The following is a 15,359-nucleotide window of genomic DNA, read 5'->3' as shown; positions in this document are numbered from 1 at the left end:
TTATTCTCCCTAACAAATGTTTTATTTTTTCAGGTTGTTCACGATTGCCGAAACGACAGTGTCAATCTTTTCAACCAGTTTGGTATCACTTTGAAAAATGTTTTTGACACACAGGTAACTACCAAACCATTATTTATTTATTTATTTATTTATTTAAGTTTGATGACTGTGAAAAAAAAGTGACTCCGCAGTAATAAAGCAGATGAAGTTGTTACCAGGTTATTTTCATTCATAGCCGAGGGAGTCACACTGTAGCATTAATGCTTAATGTTGTTTCCTTTGGGTGAAGTAACATGGAGATAAAATGGACAAGAAAGTCACATGCAAAACCCACAACTGAGAAAATGTTCAATTGAAGGTATGGATTTTGCGAGGTGTGCAGTAGACTGCATTATGCTCGTATTGGGCAGTACTGGACTATAGTTGACCAGACGGAAGATTTTTACCCAGCTATTGTTTTTCTTTCATTCATTCACCATCTAAATTTATATTCTCATTTGAGTTATGAATTAATAGTTGTTTATTCTTTCTGGCAGCCTTATAGAATGTTGGTATATTTTCATAAATGGGGGGGGGGGAAGCCCCCCCCCCCCCCTCTCTCTCTCTCTCTCTCTCTCTCTCTCTCTCTCTCTCTCTCTCTCTCTCTCTCTCTCTCTCTCTCTCTCTCTCTCTCTCTCTCTCTCTCTCTCACACACACACACACACACACACACACACACACACACACACACACACACACACACACAATTACTGCCGTTACTGTTGATTTAAGAAGTTTCTGAAGAGGATTGTCCTTTCCACACTATTAACTTCTTCAGGACTCCAGACCTTATTTTCCACATTGCAACTCACAAGGGAGTGGTCCAGTCTGACGTGTTGGAACCTACCTTGAATTTTTTGAAACACGAAGAATACACCAAAAGAAATGCACAGTAAAAACTTTAATTGCTAAGGTGTACAGCTAGTACTTAGAAAAAAATTTAAAGGTACTTAGTTTTGCCACATGAAGAAGTCTGTGTCAAATCATTATTATTTTTGAATAAATTCCAATTCATATTACAGCTAAACTGTTGCAGATATAATTGTTATGCAAGTGACTGGCAGAAGAAACAAAATCAAGACAGTGTCTTCTGTTAAATTACAGATGATGTCCATCTTTCAGGACTTTGATTTGTTGACATGAAATATTTATATAGAAATTCCTGTAGCACAGTTCATATGATAATTTTTGAATATTGTATATTTTACTAAGAATTAAACAGTTCTTTGTTTATTCTGTGTAGTTGTCACAAAAATGCGAAGCGTGTATTGCGTAACAAAAACAAATATTTTCCTAGACAAGGCATGCCCTCTAAAAGGAAAATTAATGCGTTCAGGCATTTCAATGCAATTACTAGTTTCATTTAGACAGAATCGGCGTGAAGTAAGAAATGGTCAAGGTCATTGTTCTGTGTATTTTGCTGTGTACCAGGCATACTTGATCAAATTCGTAACACGCGATGATGCAGACTGACAGTACACAAATGACTGAAGTTTAACAATACTGTTGATAAACCTGAAATGACAAAGAGCTATCAAAAATTATATTATTCATCCATTTTCTGCAAAATGGTTTACATTGTTGAGAAATTCCCTTATTGAGGGGCTGAATATCACTGTTAGTTGTGGGTGGAATCCTAATGATATAAATAGTCTTTTCATTCTCCTACAGACAGATGTGTCACTATGTCCAGATCAAGAATCCAACGAAAGCAATGGATTATTCTCTGAAACTGTTAAGATGATGTTTCGGGTGTTGTATTGAAAATCATTCTCGCCCATTTTACCAAATTTTGCTATTTCCAAATCAGGATATTTACCAGTAAACAGTTCAATTTTTTAAAAATAATTTTTGGTCCTAATTTGCCATGAGGTTACTGAAGACAGGTATAAAGCTGCAGAAACAGTAATCCACTGATACTTATCACTGGCAATGTTGTATACAAATGTGTCATAGCATTCATCGACTGAATAAGCAACTGCCTTCTTTTTACTCAAAATGGTGAAGTGCAGTTCGCCCACAGTTCTTGCACGAAACCTGACTGGCTTTGGAAACAGCATATCAAGGGATAACAAGAAGTGATGAATTTGTCTATAGTATTAACTATTAATGACATCTCTACATGTTTAGTTGAAGTAAACATAATTTTGTGACTTTGTTTCCTGTATAATTTTCTGAGTCCATTTAACCAGGCCAAAGAAGCCTGGAAATCACTAATGTTCATCTTGCTTGCAGTTCATAGGGCCTGGTCTTGTGGATTTCCCCTCGGTAACTGTCCATTGACTTCCACATGCAGTTCCAAATCTTTCAGATATTTTTTCTTTCTCACTTCTGCTAGTTTCATTTTGGTGGATATTTGTACTGCATGACAATCTTTCTTCCATTTACACATGTCACGTTCAGATCGTATGAAATGGAACCGGCTTTGCAGGCAGCTTAACTTTAAGCGTTTTCCCCTCCTTCGTTTAACGAAAAAGTTACATCATTTTGTCAATGAAAGCTATTCTCTCCATGTTCTTTTTGTGCTAGGAAGGGACTATGTGTTTGCTCTGGACTTTAATTATCCAACAATCATCATTTCAAACACAGTTCACCAAATTGTCACAGTTGCTTGCTCGTTGTTCTAATGTCACCACACTTTCTGACAAAATGTCAGCATCATTCAAATGAATGTTCAAGAAATTAACTAACAAATAACACGTATGTAGTTTTCAGGAAAAGAAAGTGATTTTGATTGCATACCACATTGTTCTTGTTTTATCTTTGCTAGGTGGAAAACCTTAAGTGGCTGCTACATTATTGTGAAACTCTGGAACGTGCACAAAGAGAGATGCTATCAAAAGCATATACAAAGAAAATTAAACAATGGAAAATCCAGGATGGAATGTAACAATATTACAATATTATGAGAAGGAAAGTTGCTACTCACCATATAGCGGAGATGCTGAGTCACAGATAGGCACATCAAAAAAGACTCTCACAATTAAAGCTTTCAGCCATTGGGCCTTCGTCAACAACACACACACACACCCACCCACAACTTCAACCTCAGGCAACTGAAATCACACTGCCAATGTGGTTTTAGTTGCCTGAGACGGCAGGTGTGTGTGTGTGTGTGTGTGTGTGTGTGTGTGTGTGTGTGTGTGTGTGTGTGTGTGTGTGTTTTTTTTGTTGACCGAAAGCTATAATTGTGAGAATCTTGTTGTTGTGCCTGTCTGCAACTCAGCACCTCCGCTATATCGTGAGTAGCAACATTCCCTCTCATAATATTGTTACAAAGAAAATTAAACAGTTTTATCTCCGTTGTTAATACCTAGTAATACCGTGAAGGCAACAGCTAATTATCATGGATATTAAATGAACCACAAATTCAAGTGAATAGTATATATGAACAACTGCATCAGTGAATCTATCAATGGAAACTGAAGTTTTCTGCATATATTACGATTACATTATGCCATTTTATCTGTTTACCAATGTACCATCAATCAAGAATACATGCCTGTGCCTGCTGTGTTGTGCATATGCTGCATGCTACAGCTATGACAGGGTTTACATTTCTCAAGCCCCCTATATAAAAAAACCTGTAGTGTGTCTTAGTAGCTAAAATTTTGTAAATGCATTTCTTTCGGTGTGTTCTTCATGTATAAAATAATCCCAGGGCAGGTTTTGACATGTCAGGTTGGACCATTCCCATGTCAATGGAAATAAAATGAGTTCAGTTGCATACAGCCTGCCAGAAACTACAATTTAAGATGGTTGGAAATGCATAAGGGTTGCAGTAAAAGATACCTGAACCAAAATTTTAATTTTAGGAACATAGGAAGAATATAGGTTTTGATGAGGAATGTGCTGAAAGTGTTGCAGGTAGAAAGACGAGAAGAATGAAATTCCCACAAACCCAAATGAAAGCAAATTACTTTTAACTAAAAAACAAAAATGTTGTTGCACTATAGTAAGAAACAGAGAGACACATTAGAGTTCCAGACTTGTGAGATGCCCGTTGAGGAACCGGCTTAAAAGAAGTGAAAGAAAATATGCAGAAGCTAAAATGGTATAAAGCAAGAAGTGAAAAATGGTATAAAACAGCTGGCAGCAACTTCATCCTGGTATATAAAAAAAGGATATCCATTTATCCATGCCAACTGCAGGTCCGGTAGTCAAAATTTTAGTATTACCTTGATAAAATAAAGATATTCTCCCTGTCCCATTTGTAGGTATGTGTCTGCAGTCAAAAGCACACATTAAATCTCCACACCACAGTAACACTGGACGCCAACAGATTAGCCAAACAAAATGGCACAGGTGTGGGCTGCTCTAGTGGTATGACATGGTACTGTGGTAAGAGAGTGGTTGGTTGGTTGGTTTAAAAGAGGGGGGAAGGAACCAAACTACGAGGTCATCGGTCCCTTGTTCCGAAGGAAACAGTGCCACAAGGGTGAGAATAAGACAATGAGACTTACAACACAAAACAGAATGAAACGAATAACTACAACAACGACTGAAGGGCAATAAACACTTAAATGGACAAAAGGGGACAAGAAAACCACAAAGACACAAGAAACAGGTAGAAGAGATTACAACAAGAAAGCAGGTTACCATGGCTGGCTGACCACGAGGATAAAAAGGGAAAAGCCAGCCACTCTGCAACACATTAAAACTTCCACCCTATAAACACTAGGGTGGAGGACACACAGGGACAAAGGACATGTGCTAAAACTTAGTGCAAATGATAAAACTCACTCTCACAAATAAAACGTAAAACTAAAGCTGCTGTTGAGGCGTGGCCCAACACCAAAGGTAGGGTGCTGGGAAAGTTAAAAGTCCGCCGCAGAGTGGCTAAAAGTGGGCAGTCCAGCATAAGTGAACGACTGTCATTTGTGAGCCACAGCGACACCGAGGTGGGTCCTCGCAACATAGGATGTAACCATGCATGAACCATGTATGGCCAATGCGGAGCCGACAGAGAACCACAAAGTCCCTGCGAGAGGTGTGCACAGAGGTCTTCCACACATTCATAGTTTCCTTAATGGCGCGCAGCTTGTTGTGCATACTGAAGTTATGCCATTCCGTCTCCCAAAGCCGCAAAACCTTACGGCGTAATACTGAATGCAGGTCAGTTTCAGAGAAGCCGATCTCCATAAGCGGTTCCCACGTAGCCTGTTTGGCCAGCCTGTCGGCAAGTTCATTGTCTGGGACTCCGACTTGACCTGGGGTCCAGACAAATACTACTTAACGATTGGACCGTTCCAAGGCACAGATGGACTCCTAGATGGTCGCTACCAAAGGATGACGAGGGTACCACTGATCGATAGCTTGTAGGCTGCTCAAGGAGTCAGTACACAAGATAAATGACTCGCCTGGGCATGATCGGATGTGCTCAAGAACACAAGATATGGCCGCCAGCGATGCAGTGAAAACACTGCAGCCGTCTGGTAAGGAGTGCTGTTCTATATGTCCTCCATGAACATAGGCAAAGTCAATGTGACCACCAGTCATCGAGCCATCGGTGTAAGCCACTTCATGGCCCCGGTACATGTCGAGAGCTGAGAGGAAGTGACAGCAGAGAGTCGCAGGGTTAACTGAGTCCATAGGGCCACGTGAAAGGTCCAAGGCCTAGGTGTACACCATGGACGTGTTCGTGAATGAACCTCGAGTATAGGTGGTAGAGGCAAGGACTCCAGTTCAGAGAGGGGATCACACACGAACTGCAATTGTAAGTCCTGACCTGGGTCACCGATGAGGGAGATGAACCGCCATGGGCGAGAAAAGGAGATGGTAATTCAGATGCGCAGGAGAACTACAAATGTGTGCAACGTAACTGAAGAGCAAATGTGCACGCCTAACCTGCAGTGGAAGGACTCCGGCCTCCACCAGGGCGCTGGTCACCGGACTCATCCTAAAAGCTCCTGTCGCTAGGAGAGCGCCACAGTGGTGCACTGGGTTGAGTAAACACAATGCTGAGGGTGCCGACAAACCATAAACCACACTCCCGTAGTCAAGGCGGGATTCAACAAAGGCTCTGTAGAGCTGCAGCAGCGTAGAGCGATCTGCACCCCAATTGGTGTTGCTCAGGCAGCAGAGGGCATTGAGGTGCTGCCAGCACTTCTGCTTAAGCTGACGGAGGTGAGGAAGCCAAGTCAATCAGGCATGGAAAACCAGTCCTAAAACTCGATATGTCTCCACTACGGTGAGTGGATCGTCATTAAGGTAAAGTTCTGGGTCTGGATAGACGGTATGACGCCGACAGAAGAGCATAACACACAACTTAGCGGCCATAAACTGGAAACCATGGGCTAGAGCCCATGACTGCGCCTTGTGGATGGCTCCCTGTAGGTGCCGCTCAGCAACACCAGTATTGGTGGAGCAGTACTAAATGCAGAAGTCATCCGCATGGAAGGTGAAACATACAGCCATACAGCTGCTGCTAGACCATTAATGGCCACTGCAAATAGAGATACACTCAATACGGAGCTGTGAGTGACCCCATTCTTCTGGATATGAGTGGAACTATGAGAGGCACCAACTTTGACACAGAAAGTACAAAGCGACAGCAAATTGTGGATAAAAATCAGGAGCAGGCCTCGGAGACTCCACTAGTATAATGTGGCAAGGATATGTCGCCAGGTCATGTCATACGCTTTTCGTAAATCAAAAAAGACGGCAACCAGGTGTTGGCATCTGGGAAAGGCTGTTCAGATGGCAGACACAAAATTATCAGTGGTAGAGTGACCCTGGTGAAAGCCGCCCTGACATGGAGCCAGTAGGCCACATGACTCCAGGACCCAATCCAACTGCCGTCACACCATACATTCCAGCAGCTGACAAACAACGTTGGTGAGGCTGATGGGCCAATAGCTATCCACATCAAGCAGGTTTTTACCGGTTTTAAGCACAGGAATGGTGGTGCTCTTCCGCCATTGTGATGGAAAGATGCCATTGCACCAGATCCGGTTGAAGATGATGAGATGTCACTTGTAGTCAAATGAGAGATGTTTAATCATCTGACCGTGGATCCGATCTGGCCCAGGAGCTGTGTCAGGTCAATGTGCAAGGGCACTGAGGAGCTCCCTTTCTGTAAATGGGGTGTTATAGGGTTCACTGTGGCGTATACTGAATGAGAGGACTTTCCTTTCCATCTGCTGTTTGAGGGTGTGAAAGGCTGGGGTGTAGTAGTCTGACACAGAGGCTTGAGCATAATGCTCAGCAATTGTGTTTGCATCGGTAGATAACACACCATTTATGTTAATGCCAGGGACACCTGTTGGGGTCTGGTACCCAACAAGACGTCTGATCTTTGTCCATACTTGGGAAGGTGACGTATGGCACCGAATGGTTGAGGCGTATCTCTCCCAACACTCCAGCTTCCGTCTTTTGATAAGCTGGCGAAAGCGGGCATGGAGCCGCTTAAAGGCTATGAGGTGCTCCAGGGAAGGGTGCCGTTTATGCCACTGTAGAGCTCGCCAACACTCCTTAATTGTCTCAGCGACTTCCAGTGACCACCAAGGGACCGCCTTTCGCCGGGGGCACCCTAAAGAGCAAGGGATCGTGTTTTCTGCCACAGTAATGATTGTTGTAGTCACCTGCTCAACCATCACATCGATGTTACCATGTGGGGAAGAGTCAACTGTGACCGAAGAGGTGAAAGTTTTCCAGTCTGCCTTGTTTAAAGCCCATCTGGACAGGCGTCCGTGGGCCTGACACCGGGGCAGTGACAGGAAGATGGGGAAGTGGTCACTACCAAACAGGTCTTCATGTGCTCTCCACTCTCCAGTGGATAAATGGGAGAAGTTCTGGGCTGCAGATGGATAAATCAATGGCCAAGTAACTACCACGAGCCACACTGAAATGTATGGTGGCCCCAGTATTTAAGAGACACAGGTCGAACTGAGATAATAAAGTTTCACGTCTCTGCCTCGGCCAGTAAGCATGGTACCACCCCACAAGGGGTTATGGGCATTAAAATCTCCCAAAAGTAGGAAAGGTTTAGGGAGTTGATCAATCAGTGCAGCTAATACATTCAGGGGTACTGCACCATCTGGAAGAAGATATACATTGCAGAAAGCTATTTCCTGTGTCGCCCTTATTCTGACAGCCACAGATTCTCAAGAGGGGTTTGAAGGGGCACAGTTTCAATACAGACTGAGTTTAAAACATAAACGCAAACTCCACCTGACACTCGTTTATAGTCGCTATGGTTCCTGTAATATCCCTTATAGCCGCGGAGGGCAGGGGCCCGCATTGCTGGGAACCAAGTTTCCTGGAGGGCAATGCAGAAAGCAGGTGTAAAGCTTAACAGTTGTTGTAGCTCAGCCAGGCAGTGGAAAAAACCATCGCCTTCCACTGGAGGATGACGTCATCGAGAGACTGGGAAGGCATGGAACATTCAAGCAGGCAGGGTCATCTGCAGCCACTGACTTTTTGCGTGAGCAGTCTATATCCATTGTGTCTGAGGGTCCAGTGAGATCCAGGTCCTCAGCAGACGCCGGAATCTCCACCCCATCCTCAGATGCAGAGCTTGTAGGTAGTGGTGGTGTGAGTGCCACTGCAATTTCCTTGGTTTTAGGGGTCTTCTTTTTGGACTTTTCTCGCTGTTCCTTGGGTTTCTCTGGTTGGGAGGGCTTCACTGGTTCAGTCTCCGGGACTGAGGATGGTCATGAAGCCCTACGACCAGCTGTTTTTTGGGCACTTCAGCCAGTAGCGGGTGTCATCTATCCCATTAGCAGAATCCTGGGAAGGGAGTGGCCCGAGGGACCCCTTCCTGGTGAGAGGAGCTGAAGAAGGCTTCCACTTCTCCGGCTGAGAAGTGGGGACTGGTGTCCATGACGGTTGGGTGGGGGGGGGGGGGGGCAGTGCTCCTGAGGTAGATGGTGCAGGAGCAACAGAGGGGGAAGTAGTGGCGGCGTAAGAGGTGGTCATAGCCACACGGTGTAGGCACTCAAATTTTCTCTTAGCCTCAGTGTGGGTCAGTCGGTCCAGAATCTTGACTTTCCCCCCTTTCTGTAAAATCCTGCAGTCTGGCCAGCAAGGTGCATGATGCCCTCCGCAGTTGATACAGGTGGGAGACGGGGCACATGGATTATTGGTATGTGATGGACATCCAGAATCTTAACATGTGATGCTGGAAGTACAGCGGGAAGACGTATGGCCGAACTTCCAGCACTTAAAACACCGCATGAGGGTAGGGATATATGGCTTGATATCACAGCGGTAGACCATCACCTTGACCTTCTCAAGTAAGGTGTCACTCTCGAAGGCAAAGATGAAGGTACTGGTAGCAACCTGATTATCCCTCGGACCCCGATGGACGCGCTGCACGAAATGAACACCTGGCTGCTCTAAATTGGCGCGCAGCTCCTCATGAGACTGCAAAAAAGGTCCCTGTGGATGATAATACCCTGGACCATATTTAAGCTCGTATGTGGCGTGATGGTCACAGAAACATCCCCCATCTTCTTACAAGCGAGTAAAGGCTGTGACTGGGCAGAGGATGCTGGTTTTATCAAGACTGACCCAGATCGCATTTTGGACAAGCCCTCCACCTCCTCAAACTTGTCCCCTAAATGCTCTACAAAAACCTTTGGCTTCATCGAAACAAAGGAGTCCCCATCAGTTCTCGTACATACGAAGTACCATGGTGAATAAGGTTCACAACCACCCGTAGCCTGATGTTCCTCCCATGGTGTGTCCAGGGAGGGGAATGATTTAGTGTCATACTTTCTTGCATTGTACTGAGACTTGGAACGCTTAGAGACTAGTTGTTTGATCACAAGCAAGTGACGACGTGGTACACTTCATCGCGCGTCATCCGCCCTGATGCCACCCACTCCGACCAGGGGCCCTCCCCATGGACACCACACAGCCACAGCAAAGGCCATCTGGCAGGATGGCCATTGCTGGGAGTCTCGATGCCCCAGGATGACAGGCATCTACTCCTTGGCATACATGGGGAGTTAACGGCGCAGGCATCAGCAGAGTGATCCCAGTTTTATCAGAGGGGCTACAACCAACAGGGTACATGGCGGCCCCACCACAATGGACTGGCTACCGTGCTGGATATGAGATTCAAAGAAATTCATGGTCATCGTTGGCGCAAGAAGTGACACTGCATAGTGCTTGGTGGAAAACGCACCCAGGAAGGCGTCCTCGCCCAAGAGATGGAGAATGAGCTGCACTGCAGTGCGACGACGAGAAAGTGGGCCAAAGATCTCAATGCACGATGGACACAATGCACCATGTAAAGCGTCCTTCCCCAATTGGCCCGCTCTTTGGGAAAAATTTAAAAAAATGGAGGTCAAACCCTACAGGAGACCATCACATAAAGGCCGAAATGTGAGAGACTCCTTTTAGTCGTATCTTACGACAGGCAGGTATACCTCGGGCCTATTCTAATCCCAATTGGCTCGCTCTTTGGGAAAAATTTTAAAAAATGGAGGTCAAACCCTACAGGAGACCATCACATAAAGGCCGAAATGTGAGAGACTCCTTTTAGTCGTATCTTACGACAGGCAGGTATACCTCGGGCCTATTCTAATCCCCGGACCCACAGGAGGGCTGTGGTAAGAGGATTTCAATATGTTACAGGAATGCTGAGATGTTCCCATAAGGAACAATTTTAATGTTTTTAAGGTTGTATCATTACTCAGTTTTGCATACAGAATATTTACAAATATAGTTTTGTCAAGACGTAAACCATATTTGGAAGAAAGTCTTCATGCAAAAGTTGGCTTTGGAAGAAATAGATGAATGGTAAATAACATTGTCGTTTTACTGCTCCTTGTTAAAAAAAAAAAAAAATTAATATGGTCACGGCGTGCATTCACTCTTCATAGACTTCAATATAGCACTTTATAGTATTAACAGAAACTACCTTTTGATGTCAATGAAAGTACTTTGCTTTCCAGGAAAATTTACCTATCTTGTAAAAATATGCTCTCGAAACTGCAGTTTTACAATTAATGTCCAAAACATTCTTTCATTAATGGTCTTTGTTGTTTTTGGAGTCAAACTAGTGGATGCTATGTCACTTTCACTTTTCAACCTTGTTATGAGGTGGGACACAGGAAAATAAATTCATCAGCACTTGCAAGTAAAGCAGAACAGAAGTTTATCATATTGGCATATGGAGCTGATGTGGTAATCTTAGGTGGAAATATGTAAGAAAGTAATTTAATCACTACAATATTATTAAGTAACATGGAACAAAATTCGAAATTAACACTGAAAAAAATTTTTATCTCATGGCGAACTAATGCTGTGTGCTCCCAAAAAATTGCAAAACTTAGTTCACTTACCTCGGATACATGTTAACTGCAGAGGAAAATGTTGAAATAGTAAACAGTAGAATACAAAACGTAAACTGGTGTTATCTCACGAAATTTAAAGTTACACATATACGTATAAAACTGTCATCATACTCATTCAGGCAAGTGTTTGTAAGGCGTGAACTTAAAATCAAGAGAGATGATGTTTGGAGAAATCCAAGATAGAGCCACAGTAGACTGTAGCAGACTAACAAACACACAAATCTATTCTTTAAATGGATCTCATATCCTAAATTAAAGCTAGTAGATGCAGTTGAATTGGAAACACACAGAAATCTGCAAGAAAGGAAATATCCATTAGGTGTGTACAAGATATCTTCTAGGACAAACACTAAGACTGTTTCTTTGACAACATCAAAGAAGATAAGAAAATCCAATGTGTGAGGACTACGAAATTAAATGCCATGACGAAACTACTGGGTAAAGCACTGTGAAATCCAGGAGTCAAGAGTTTTCATTGTGTGTGAACATAAGTATTATTATTATTATTATTATTATTATTATTATTATTATTATTAGTAGTAGTAGTAGTAGTAGTAGTAGTAGTAGTAGTGATGATAATTTTACATAAACAAATGTTTAATTTATAATTCAGTGCTAGGCAAACTATAAATATTAGAAGAGTCATGAGGAAAATTTTAAATTCACTGAGAAGCAAAGAAGCCTGGAAATTAAGAAGCAATGATAAACAGTGTCAAACTATAGAAAAAACAACAGTAACAATGAGAAAAGGAGAACCAATTTTTTTTGGACCTTCATACAGGATAAATGATAATAGCTTGACAAAACAGATATTCAAGTGTAACTTAGAAAATAAGTGTGCAAATAGCTGGTTCTCATGTTCTGCCTCAGTTACTTGATGCACAGACACTGAAAAATGATGTCACATTCGATCATGTGATTACACTAGACATAGGCAGAGGGTGGGAGGGGGTACACAGTCCCAACATTGGCTGGATGAAGGGCACTGTACAGGAAGGAAGGAAGGAATATCAGTTAATTTTTATCCAGTTTTCAGCTTATTTGGCCATTGTCATGTAACCAAATGGTTATCCACTAAACTGGAAACCTGGTAGCAATAACCACGTGGGGGAAAGAAACAAATATTTACTTTTCAGCTCAAAATACTCAATTTCGTTGCAATCCTGATGCTTTATTTATCACTTATGTAGAATTGTGAGATGGTGAAACAGCAGATGCAGATAGAATTGAGCAAGTTGTAGCTATAAAGTGAATGGTGATGTGCGTGTACATTGGTCTGTGACTTATTGGATGTGTGTGTTGGCAGCCAACTTGTATCTGGAACTATTTATTATGGTGTGATTTCATAAACTTTTCTTGGAAACCAGTCATTCTTTACTACATTATTCCAAGTTTTGTTTTTCAAATTATTTGTGATACTCTATAATGTTCTATGAAATTTGCTGCCGCAATCTTTTTTTCTTCAGACAGTACAAGCATTAACCAGATTTTTTATATACACTATTTACTTTGCACTGACTATTGACTACTTAATTTTTATAGACTAATCATACCTGAATATGTTGTATAAATTACAATGCTGGAATGGAGGGAAAGTGGTGCATCATACTGATGACTCACTAAGCCAGAAAATAGGCATGATTAACATGTTCGTAACATGAACCAGGTGAATATGCAAGCCGCAGCACCTCAGACGCAAGGTGAAACACTTAGAAAGTATTCTGAGGAGCAATATGTACTTCACCAGTTACATCAAAGGGTCACAGAATTGAACACTTGGTGAAGTGACACATCAGAAAAAGAAATGTTGAGTACAGCATTATTGCCATATATTCCCAGAGTGATGGACAGAATCGGCCGTATATTGTGCAAACATGGCATAAAGACAATTTACAAAACCCACAAACCTCATATTGGCGAAGGGAAAAATGGGACCTACTTGCAGTGTCAGAAATATACCGCATACCATATACATGTGGAAAAGGCTATGTTGGAATGACTGGACAATCAATTGACACCAGGATCACTGAACGTAAGCGGCATTGCAGATTGGGGCAGGCAGAGAAATCAGCTGTAGCAGAGCATGAGCAATTTGAGACAGACCACAGAGTAAAATTCACCATCACTGAAGTTTTTCCTGTAGAGAAGAGCCATCACACTTGCTTGTTCAGGGAAGCTATAGAAACACACAAACAAGACAATAGCTTCAGTGAGAGAGAGGAAAGCCTCAAGGTGAATGGCTCCTGGAGTCTTGTAGCAAGGGGAAAACTGCAACAGTAATGACCGTGTAAAAGCCCTTTTATGTTGGTATGCCATGTTCATATAATCTGTGGCTGTGAGCTCAGTTCCAGTCCACCACAGCAGTGGTGGCTGAAGTTTTGACAAAGATAACCAGTCATGCCTGCGAAACATCAGAAAAATTATTGAACAATCATCAACCGAAGAACCTGAGACAGAAACCAACAGGAAATGTTTTCAAAATTATCAAACAATCTACCATTCTCAGCTGTAACACTATAGCCAGCAGCCGAACCAATGGTAAACCATAGTCATGGTCACAAATTTGTAGCTATCTGTTGCAGAGACGGCGTCTACACTACATATTCGATTGTTGAGTAATATACTGCAACACAAATTTGTCTAACATCACAGTGTTAAATCAACAGAAATTGTTCCGGAATTGTGCTTGCATTACTGAGTTCCCATTGTCTTTTCCTATTGGGCTTTTCCTATTGCCCTGGAAATGAGATGCCGAGCTAAATGTGCATATTGTGTGTGACAAAACATCCAACATCCCATTCCTCCAGATTCACTGGTCACGTGCGTTGTCACCAAATAGGGATAGAAAACTCTTGCGAGTGAATGAACAACAACAACAACAACAACAGCCAAATGAGGAATGGAGTATACTGCATTACATGGGGAGGTCGACGATTAAAAATAAAAAGAAACAAAAGTAGGTTGATAAGTTGGCACAATGCAAAGGTTTTTCTTAGCAGCTTGTTACTGAAATACATTTTGGCTATTTGTGGGGAAAAAAAGAAAGAAAATTGAAGCAACTACCCATCATCATGAGATGAGCATGGAGCCATGGAGCAAACATGACACTGCTTCATGTAGTTCTTTGCCATTGCTCTGATGGCAGTTCAGGCAGACAGTTCACAATGTGAAATACAAAATGAGTTGAAATAAGCGTGGAATTACCTTTGTAGGGTCAGAACAGTAAATTTACAACCTCGATCTCATATAAATGCGATTACTATTCATATTACTTCATCAGTGTGAAAAGAGTATATTTGGAGAATTTAACAGGATCATTCGGCACCAATCCTGAAAGTGAGTGAATGATCACGCAGTGCCACTCATTGTCAGCGGTATTGCCAAGTCTCAACTGCACTATCAATATGAAGAACTTCATGGACAACTCGCAATGTCCTAACTGCTATCCACAGCCTACTCCAGACAGCCCTCAGTGGACTTGCACTACTAGACACCTATCCAAGGCACAGATTCAAATCAACATTAGATTACACCATTGAAAAATACAAACGAGTTACACACTTATCCCGTTTGGCTTGTGGTAAAAGCTTATTTTGACAAAACTAAAAATGTGTGCAAAGTGACTTTGTCCGAGATGTCAAAATATTATGCACTGTTGACCTCAAACGGACTGTATTTATGTACAGTCTTGTGTCATACATAACAAGAATAATAGATGGATACCATGGAGTAAGAAATCAAATTTAAAAAAAAATAAATGTATTACTATTGAAACAGAACAGAAGAACTAGGGAAATGTGTAGTTGTGCACTTTCATCTATTTTTCTCCTCCAGATCTACCATACGTAATGCATGCTAGCAAGCTTTCTCATTACTTCCATAATTTTTCCCGTCTTGTTCGATACCAAGATGTGAACAAAATACAGATTTGTGTTGTTGACACTTGCTTCGAATCTCTTCAGAGTGTGTGTCTCTCTCTCTCTCTCTCTCTCTCTCTCTCTCTCTCTTTGTGG

The 15,359-nt window shown here is 42.3% G+C and overlaps 1 protein-coding gene across 2 annotated transcripts in view; it reads left to right on the top strand.

Moving 5' to 3' along the window:
* Positions 1-15,359, top strand: part of LOC124555603 (egalitarian protein homolog) — an 81,477-nt gene that overhangs the window by 22,364 nt on the left and 43,754 nt on the right. For both annotated transcript variants that reach the window (XM_047129571.1, XM_047129572.1), the window contains exon 2: positions 34-114. In XM_047129571.1, the coding sequence (XP_046985527.1) occupies positions 34-114 (81 nt within the window). The remainder of the gene's footprint in view (positions 1-33; positions 115-15,359) is intronic.

Source organism: Schistocerca americana, chromosome X (genome assembly GCF_021461395.2).
Source record: "Schistocerca americana isolate TAMUIC-IGC-003095 chromosome X, iqSchAmer2.1, whole genome shotgun sequence".
NCBI lineage: Eukaryota > Metazoa > Arthropoda > Insecta > Orthoptera > Acrididae > Schistocerca > Schistocerca americana.
The sequence above is the reverse complement of the archived record's forward strand: the minus strand, read 5'-3'. Positions and strand labels throughout refer to the sequence as shown.